This window comes from Hemibagrus wyckioides, linkage group LG07 (genome assembly GCF_019097595.1).
Source record: "Hemibagrus wyckioides isolate EC202008001 linkage group LG07, SWU_Hwy_1.0, whole genome shotgun sequence".
Lineage (NCBI taxonomy): Eukaryota > Metazoa > Chordata > Actinopteri > Siluriformes > Bagridae > Hemibagrus > Hemibagrus wyckioides.
In genome coordinates this window covers 23,641,962-23,652,400 of record NC_080716.1, presented here as the reverse complement: position 1 = coordinate 23,652,400, position 10,439 = coordinate 23,641,962, and the positions used below count along the sequence as shown (strand labels likewise).

Below are 10,439 nucleotides of genomic sequence, written 5' to 3'. Positions count from 1 at the left end.
GACCACTGCAGACCGGGAACACCCCACAAAAGCTGCAGTTTTAGAGATGCTCTGATCCAGTGGTCTAGACATCACAATTTGGCCCTTGTCAAACTCGCTCAAATCCTTACACTTGCCTATTTTTCCTGCTTCTAACACATGAACTTTGAGGACAAAATGTAAACTTGCTGCCTAATATATCCCACCTACTAACCAATGCCATGATGAGGAGATAATCAGTGTTCAAAATGTTGTGCTTGATCGGTGTAATACTATGTGCAATATCATACCATCATACCATGTGCAAGACGATAACGTGCGATATCATAATAGGTGCACTATGTTTAGTTTCCTAGCACCAAGCTCATAGCCTTGCAAGAAATAGAAGAGCTACCCCTGCAGGTGAGCTTGATAGGGAGCTAGGAACTGCACTTAGTGACATGAAGAATGGCCTATAATTAAGTCTATAATTAAAGCCCAGAAAAAGGCTTTGGCCGGATCAAACATGAATATTTGTGAAGGGTGTTAGAGAATTTTGGGTTCAGCACAGGTTTTTTAGCCATGATCAATGATTTGTGACATCCAAGTAACATTGAGAGTAAAAGTTAACAGTGGTTTATGTGCAACTTTTAAAGTGAATATGGGTATTAGGCAGGACTACACTCTGGCATGCTATAAACCTTAGCCACAGAACCTTCAACTATACAAATTAGAAAATACTATGCCAGATTGTGATACACCTGTACTGTGTGTCAGTGTATGCAGATGATAATGCCATGGTTAATGAACACAAAAAAATAAATGAATTTAGAAACCATAGAAAACAGTAAGTTTGAAATATCTGGGAGTGTACCCGGGAGACAGTAAACATGTGGAAAAAAAATGGAAATGCACAGTTAAGGAAATAAAAGGACATTTAAATAAATGGAAATGGGATCCAAAAAAAAAAGTGGACCGACAGCCCATGGTAGTGAATTATTCTCAGACAGTTTCAATTGGATATAGCACAGCATTTTATATCTACCCAATGAGGAGAGTGGATATGGACTTATTTGTTAAAGTCCAGTTTTTGCTGAAACTCCTCAAAAGACCAGAGAACCTCTCTTGGGGAGCATCAGCACATGGAATATTGGTAAGCTGGGGAATGGACAGCGAGTTTTAATGGACACTAAGGACCAAACCTAGCTGGACTACTTGCTTTGTAGCTATTTTTAAAGAATGTTTTAAAAACATGCAGTGTGCAGAGGGATGGATATACATAACTTTTCTGGCTCTTTGATGAACCCTAAAGTACATGGCTAGAACTGACACCCCTGCATTAACAAGAACAATAGCTTCCTCAAGGATTATAACACTGAGGCAGCTGGTAGAACTGAAAAACAGACTTTACTTACCCTGAAAACATAGCTGCACAGAAAGCCCTGAAGAAGGTAAGCCCAATTCTCAACATAGTCTCTTGTAAGCTTGTTTCTAAATCATGTGATATGTATTTAACAAGAAATGTTCAAGTATGAGGCTTGACGCACACTGACACAGTGTCCTTGGGTAGAATAATGAAAAGAAAGTGGTGAGCACTGTTCAAACCAGTGTTAACCAAAAAACCGTTACACATACATGATCTTGAGCACAACATGAAAATAATGGTGGAGGGTAAAGATTATATAATCTTTATTCGTTCAGTTTTGTGTGCCAGACAAGAATGTCTGAGCAAGCAGAAGAACAGCCAAATCTACAACTGATCAAAACATGGTTTCACAGAGTTCCTGAAAAGAAAAGCAGTCCTGCTGACGGTGACACTGCAAAGCTATCTGAGAGACATCACTGAAGAAAGAAAAGGTAAATTTGTTCAACTAAGAAAAGAGTTTATGGCTGGGCAGTGTCTCTGTGTTTCAACATCCTCAATAATGCAATCATAAATCAACTGTAAAAGTGCTTGAACATTCCAACAAATAACCAAACACCGCCACTCAAAACATGGAAGTAAACCACTCCTCGCCCCATAAGAGAAGCGCGGCGGTGCTTCAGCACCATGGCCACGAACACAAAGCCGTGGCCAATCAGCAGCAAGACAAGTTCCGCTGAAACAGAGTGCAAGGTGGGGTGGCCAAAAGCCCACCAAAACTCTGTGGGCCAATTAGGAGTGCCACTGTAACCCTCAACCTCAGGCAGAAGAGCACAGAGCAGAGCTAGGCTAAGAGCTAGGGAAAGGTAAAGGTGTCTAACCTGTGGGTACCTCAGGCCTTTTAACCAGGTTGTACATACGTATGTACATATGTATGTTTACAAATACAACAGTGGTCCATATATAGACAGCCCTCAAGTGTCTACTCATTAATGCAGGAGTACAAAACCTGGCCAATGCTGTCACACACACTGACACCCACAAATACACAAATTAAAGACTATGATTTCACTGTAATAAAGGTGAAAATCTTTCTTACCTGCATATAGCTTCTTCTTTACAAAATCTGTGAAATTAAGCAATAATTTATATTGAAGTTCATATTAGAGACTGGACATAGATGTTTAATTCATTGCCTTTTTTTGTTCAATAGTTGTCTGGAATAAAAGCATACCTCAGTAACCTCTCGCTCTTTAAAGCAATCAAAATTAAATAAAATTAAATTAAACAATCAGTATAATCTTGTTGTTAAAATGTTCATTCTCACCTGTGAACTGCTTCTCCTTTTGCATACCTGAGAATACAACAGAGATTATTTTTAATATTTTGTGCACAATCTTTATAAATACATGTTTTTTAAGCAGTATATCAATTATAAGGTAAATGAACAACAAAAATGGATTTATCAAATATAACTTACCGTTCACAGTCCTTCTGATGTCCACTGCTACTACACTACTGTCACACCAGCCACATACTAACTCACCTGTCATAGCCACTAATCAGACTGAGATAAATGTGTATCTCAGATTTTCTTTAACCACACTTACTTATTGTGAAGTCTTGCTTTGAGCTGGCTTAGTCATAATTTCCTTCAGTTATCAAGGATTGGTTTGTGTATGTCCTTCATATCACTGTTTTTTGAATGTTAGTAAAAAAAATTTTATTTGGCTTTCTGGAACTAAGCAACAATTTGCTCAGCTACAGACAGTAGCAACAACCAGGTTCTACAGTGTTGTAAAAGAAGGTAATTTAAATTTTTACCTTTCTTGTGCAAAATAAACAAAGTTATTATCAATCCAACAGCAACAAGGCATGCTGAAAGTGAAATGCAGACAATCCACCTCCAAGCATCAAAGATATTACCTAAAAAGAAACCACATTTTAGATATTTTCAAGAAACAATTAATTTATAGGTACAAAGCTCCCTCTTACACAGAACAGTGCTGCAGTATTGCCAATAGATAGAATAAAAATGATGTGTAAGTTTTGATGCATAAACAGTATATGTTCATCAAGCTCATGTGTCATTATCAATTACCATAATAGATATAATTACAGTACATTGAAACAGTTTAAATCTATGTGTACGAATTTTTGTAATCATAGACACTTACTATTAATGATAACCTCTGCCCCCATCATGTGATGTTCTTGAAGGAGTCTGCAGTAAAACCTGTTGGAGTCGCTAGAATCATAAACAGTGATGCGACGTTTCACACTGAAGCCCTCAGTGTCTCTGTGTATCTGTGTATCTTCAGCAGGCAGAGTGACTCCTTCTCTGTCCAGCCACAGAACCTCAGGTTCAGGTTTCCAGCCTCTGGACTCACACACTAGATTAATCCCTCCTGCGTTATCAAAACTGTCTATCCTGATCACTGGGCGGCTTCCCAGAGCTATAATTAGTTTAAAAAATAAAAATAAAAAAAAAGTAATGTAAGCTTTTAAAGCAACACATAAAAGCTTAGGTAATGTTATCTTCCCAAAAGAGGTTCTAATTTGTGTCATACCACATACTAAAGTCCTACAACTATTTTAATAAATCTCACCGGGACACAGAAAAGTTTCGACAGAGCATTTTTTTCAATGCTGATCAACAACCATTTTGTTAAAGTCATATTGCTAACAATAACAATAATTACTATATTTACATATTACGTAATAAATCTATTTATATTGTGATTACCAACTATGGTGTTTGTGTTTGGCAAGTTTTTTAGGAAAACAAATAAATTACCAAATTACAATTATTTGCATTTATAGCCAATTTTTCTAGCTGCTTCTGTGTGAAAAATCAATGTGCCTGAAAATGCACCTGAAAAAACAGCAAAAATTGCATGATGGAATCATGTCAGTATGGACCAGAATCAAAGGAATGTTTCCAACATCATGTGGAATCCAAATTGAGGCTGTTTTGAGAGCAAATGGCAGCCCTAGTCAGTATTAGTACAGTGTTCCTAATAAAGTGCTCAGTGAGTGACTCCTTTCCAAGGGATCATTTAGTCAGAAAGTGAAGTCCCTCTCTAAAGCCTGTTTAAATGCTACAGAATTAAACTGGATTATGTATGAACAAACAGATTAATAATAGTGACTATAGTCAATAGACAATACTATATAGACAATAGTAAACATGGTATAATCTTTACTGTAAAAGCCTTAAGTGCAGAAACAGATCTTACCCTCTACAGTGACGTTCACAGTGATGTCATCAGACCAGGATTTGTCCTCAACAAGACACTTGTAAGATCCTTCATCAGAGACTCTGATATCTGAGAGTTTGAGTGAAGCATTGCCTTTCTGTAGCTCCTCTTTAAACAGTGTTGTTCTTCCTCTGTAGGACTGAGCCTGATCTTCATTTCTGTCTTCATGATCCCTATAGAGATGCACTAACGAGTCCTTTACATATAGTTTGAACCATTCTACTGTCATGTCCACAGCACTGGTGCGGTGTTTGATAAAACATGGCAGAACCAGATCTTCACCAGCTACAGCAGCAAGAGGTGCTTCTGGACCAATCACCTGTAAATGCTCTGTATTGTGGAATATAAAAGATCAATAAATATCATATGTCATTTGTCTATACTTTGTTTATATAACAAAATGGACATTAAAGTCAAAATTAATGCTGAATCCATGTTAGCAGTTTCTAACAGCCTCTTATAGGAGTTGCACAGTTCTGGTTGCTGAATAATATTCTATTATAGCCTGTTAAATAAACAACGTCACAGAAATACATGAAGTTTAGTAAAGATGTACAATAGAGATAAAAAAATAACAAAATAATTACTGTATGCATAATTTATATACAATTTAATATACAGTCCCCATCACCTTTAACAGTAACATCTGTCCAACTCATTTATGCAGTTTTCCATTTGACACAGACACACAATGCAAAAACTCTTGCAAGTTCTGGTCAAAAGCCTCAGTTAATGCTCACATCAAACATCAGAATAGGGAAAAATGTGATCTCTGTGACAATGAACTGTGGCATGATTGTTGCAGCATCACTGGATGATCTATATAAATGAGCAGGTATATGGGTATAGCCTCCTATTAAAGAGAACAGTGAAAATTACACTGAAATTGTAAAGGAATTGTACAGACCAAATAATATCTGCCTGCCTGCCCACCAACATGTGCACACACACAAAAAGTGTAGTTAACGGCAGAGATCACTTAGGGTTCAATGCATTCTCTTCTTTCATGTTATTTTTTTACATATGTCTGGTACAAATATGTAATTTTGTCTTGTTAATAAAATGTATATTTTTTCATAATTTACCAAGAAAGAAGATTACAAAAATTTTAGAATACACCCTTGTGCACGTGTCTGAAACACGCTCACATGACTGGCGCAGCACAAGCGTGCCCACTGCTCAGGCGGTATACACTGATGAATGCATGTTCCAGAGCCTGGTGAAGAACATGAAGATGATGCTCCCCAAACCTGCTGCACCCTGTGAAGCTCTCTGGGTCCTGCCTTGTTGTTGTTCCTCAGCCCTGCCTGGAAGTCACCTCCACAGAATATGCTGTTAAAGAACAAAGTTCTCACCCTCACCTCATCTCCATTCACCTAACCCTTAACAATATAAATAAAAGAGCACTTCTTATTTTTTTTGCTTCCCCCAGGCCTCCTACACGTCTGTGTTTAGCCCATTGCAGCTGTGAGTCGCTACACCCTGTAACGTGAGGACTACGTTGTAAAATGACCATATGATAGCTTAAAATCCCGCTTTAACAATTTAATCTGATTTAATTTAAAAAAAAAAAAACACGAGATAAACTATGATTTGTAAAAACATTAACTTATAAATTAATAAATTATAAAAAAATAACTTATAAATCAAAACATGAAGCAAAGGTGGTTTGTGTTAATTAGGTAATTTATTTATATACTTATTTACATACTTATTGCTTAATTATCTGTCTGTGGAGGCTACTTATAAATTAGTTTAAGCACACATGATCCTTTTACTGTTTTACCCACCAACTTCAGACACAAGCCATAGTACATGGCAGATGTTGTCTAAAGGTACTGTCTAAGTACCTCCTGATCTCCTCTGAAAACTTCCTGATGACTGAAAGAAACCAACAGAGCAGTTCTCCATCACTCCTGCCTCCTCTCTTTTTTTCTTCATTGTGATAAATCTCTGGACCTTCACTTGCTACAGCTTAATGACTTGCCCTTCATTATTTTGTGTCCTGCCACTGACAAAACAGCAGCAGGTACACCCCTGTCTGTCTTGGTCTGTGTCTCATGCTGCAGTAGAAAAAAAAATCATAAAAGGGAATTGAATAAATTTACAAGTCTAATGCATGGAATAGCATAGATTTTATAATAACGGGGCAGATACAGCGTGCCCCCTGTGCACAACAGTGGATTAGACCTAACTACTCAATTCTGCAGGCTATATTTGCATTTATTTTCACTATGGTAAAAGAATCTTCCCTTAATATCCTTTAAAGTTGTTTGAATTTTCATGATTTCTTTTTTTTTTTTTTACCACACACAGCACAGTGTTGTTATGGCAACCAGTAAGAACAGGAAGTTTCATCCCACCGGTGTACATGGAATCTCTAATTGGCTGTCACAATCTGCCCCACCTTGGGTTGTACTCCCCTACTCTAAATACAATCAATAGAGTCTTTCCCACTATAAAAACAGAAAAGAAATTTCTCAGAATTGTGGATTGATAGTGCAATTACACATAACAGCTTTTATAAATCAATGTACACAACAGTGAAGGCAAAATATATATAAATATATATATATATATATATATATATATATATATATATATATATATATATATATATATATATATATATAGACAGAAGTGGTAAAATGAGCTTAGAAATCTATACAACTATATATTGTCTACAACACACACACACACACACACACAGATTGCATACCTGATTGAGAGGCTATGCTGAAAAGAATCAGGAGAGGCAAACACGAAAACATAATCCCTGAAACAAGGGAAGAAATCATTAGTATTGCTCACTCTCTTGTGATTTCAAGACTGGACTACTGCAACCCTCTGCTGGCAGGCCTACCTCTGAGCATATTTTGACCTCTTCAAATAGTCCAAAATGCAACTGTGTCACATATTCAGCCTGCTCAGTTTCTCACACACCTCCCCACTGCTGTGCTCCTACACTTAGAGCAGCTGAGTCACTGACTCTCTTCAAATAAGAGGCGAAGGCCTATCGCTCAATGATGTCAATTTCACGGCATTAAGTGTACCGCGGTCGTAAACATAAATACATACATAAATAAATAAATAAATAAATAATAAAGACGACAAAATACTAGGAATTGAAAAACAAACTTTTATTAAGAAAACTGGAACGTAAATAAAGAGAAAATTATGAGATCAAAAATAGTTGAAAGAACAAGCATCCGAGTGAAGCAAACAAGGAAAATATTTTTTTTTATCCTAGTATTCTTTTATTTTATTTATTTAATTATTTTTTTGTTATTTTTGTATTCAATTCTGTGATTCGCGCGTATAATATTCACAACCACGATACTTATGGTTTGAAATTGACGGTATACATACATATATATATATCTTCCCGAAATACTTAAATTAGCGCTTATCTGTCAGAAATATTTGCCGAAAGAAGCATACAGGGCGTGTGCTGACCCGCTGAAATGGACAACAAGGCTGACGCTTACATTAAATTAAACAGAATTCAAAAGAAAATTAAACGCATGGAAATATAGAAATAAAACTGGTTAACATGAATGACTTTTCTACTGTCTTCCTTGCTGCATAAATATTATATTAATTCACAATATTTTAATAATACGTATATAATAAATCGTGCATTAATCAATACAACAATGGAATATACATTTATACAACATGTAGCGTCCTACCAGAAATGTTTGCAGGGAGCAGAATATAGTACGCGACCTCATCAAGCTTCAGACGCTCGTGGACTGAATTGGACTGGACTGGACTCAGACCGTCACAACCCCACAGGATGAAAATACAGGCGGTGTTGCACCAATGACACTCCCACCCGAACAAATCACAGACAAAAGGTTCCAGTACTCTAACAATGTACTCACTTACCTGTTTAACTATAACTGGTATTGATGGTGAAATTCAGCATTACGACGCACAAAAGTCGTCCCCTCAACGGTATCATGAAAAGGTTTATTACTCGAAGTTTTACACACTAGTGACATCTAGTGGTAAAAATGTTGAACACCTGTATTTGACGCCCAGAGGACCTAGGCATTTTTTAATTGTTTAAGTCAATGGACTGTTGTCAATGCCTTTCAGCCAGTGTCAGAAATTATCGCAAACACACCACCTTAGGTACAAAAACTCTAAGCAGTGAGCAGGGTACTTGGCCTGGGTGTGATTAAGGGCTTTACCATGAAAAGTAATACGCCGAGCTTCAACCTCACCCTCTGCTACCTGAGAAAGCACAGCACCTAGAGCATTCAATGATGCATCAGTAGACAAAATGAATGGCCAGCTAATGCCAGGATGGGTCATCAGGGTGGCATTTAACTATTGGAAAGACTCCTCTTTCCAATCACCAGGGTACATAGTGACACCCATCTCCAGAGGTTTCTTGCCTTTCAGTGAGGCTGTTAGGGAAAAACAGTGGCTTTGCAATAGTGGAACAGTTTTTGATGAACCTCTGCTAGTATAGCACCATCCACAGGAATGATCTGATTTTCCTCAGATTTTTTTCAAATCTGACTCTGTTCCTTCTCCAGTAAGGCTGGCTTAGTCTGGGTTGATCCCCAAACACACGCTGTCAATGATGTGCCCTAAAATCACCTAAGTAACAATGCAAGGTAAAAAAAATATATGATATCTGAAAATATTCATCATCAGATGTATGGAACTAGCAAGACTATTGTACAACCTGTAAGAAAAAATGAGGGCATCAAAGATCTTAATGAAGAAGAAGTTTATTACAGTGTAGCAGTGACAAAATACATGAAGTGCTTTTAGTTCCTCAGAGTCAAATAGAACACAGGAAAATTCCTGCTCAAACATTCCATACTGTACTGTACATACATTTTATACTGTACTTATTGTTTGTAAATTAAATGCAGAGTTGCTTTAAATGCAAATTGATTGTAAGAATTGAATTTATAGATTGATTGATCTCGGGTTGATTGCTATTTTGCAATAAACTCTAGTTTTGCTTTTCTCATTCATAGCTCATGTGAGTATTATTTTGTTAAAATATTTATTGATTACAACCAGGCACCCCATGTCGCAGAATATGCGAGAATATAACAATTATAAAAGCAAAAAACAATCTGAGTAAAATTTAGGGTGATGAAGTGAAGCACAATTAAAGAATGACTGCTCATTTTGCTGTGTAAAATTTTTTTATGTGCAGCAGCTAAGAACCTGAATCAGAATCACTTGGTGCACTGTCTTGGTCATCCCCCTCAGAGATAAATCCTAAATGTACTAAATAAAACCACACAGGGATTGCAATACTTATAACAGCACTTTACCGCATAGCTAGCTGGTTCTTCAAACAGAAAATAAAACAAAATGTATATTTCTGGTTGGTTAACTCTGTTTCATACACTGGTCACTGTAATCTTCTCAGGATTTTTTTTTACAAAAGTCACATAAAATGGTCACATGCAGCAACATGAAGTGTCAGAGCGGAAACGTGTCACTGACAAATCAGGTAGCGCTTTCTTTATGAGTGTTAAGAAGGCTACCTCTGTTGTCCTACTTTTAAGAAATTTGCTTACAGTATGGTGATGAACATTTAAACATTTTCTTTTGGACCACATGATTTCACCTTTGGACCAGCAGATGCAGAATTTAGAGCAGATGGAGAATTAAATTATTCACGAATTTCTTTCTAAATAACAATGAAATTTATATTTCTCAATAAATTATGGTTTTAATTGTATTTGTGTGTAAGTTTTAAGGAGAAATACAATTTCTATCTACACAGACATCAGCAACTGAAGTTAATTAATTTTACTGATCATTCATATATATTTTTTTACATTTTGAATTATTGTATTATTACAGTATTATCAGCA

General features: G+C 36.5%; 1 protein-coding gene across 1 annotated transcript in view; it reads right to left on the bottom strand.

Annotated features, from left to right (window-relative positions):
• The window catches only part of LOC131355618 (butyrophilin subfamily 1 member A1-like), a 17,246-nt gene extending 8,756 nt beyond the window's left edge, over positions 1-8,490 (bottom strand). Inside the window, exons 1-8 of the mRNA XM_058394016.1 lie at positions 8,473-8,490; positions 8,274-8,351; positions 7,301-7,357; positions 4,561-4,911; positions 3,499-3,777; positions 3,146-3,247; positions 2,649-2,675; positions 2,421-2,447 (exon numbers count right to left, since the gene is read on the bottom strand). Coding sequence (XP_058249999.1) covers positions 2,421-2,447; positions 2,649-2,675; positions 3,146-3,247; positions 3,499-3,777; positions 4,561-4,911; positions 7,301-7,352 — 838 coding nt within the window. The 5' untranslated portion in view covers positions 7,353-7,357; positions 8,274-8,351; positions 8,473-8,490. The remainder of the gene's footprint in view (positions 1-2,420; positions 2,448-2,648; positions 2,676-3,145; positions 3,248-3,498; positions 3,778-4,560; positions 4,912-7,300; positions 7,358-8,273; positions 8,352-8,472) is intronic.
• Between the last annotated feature and the right edge of the window lie 1,949 nt (positions 8,491-10,439).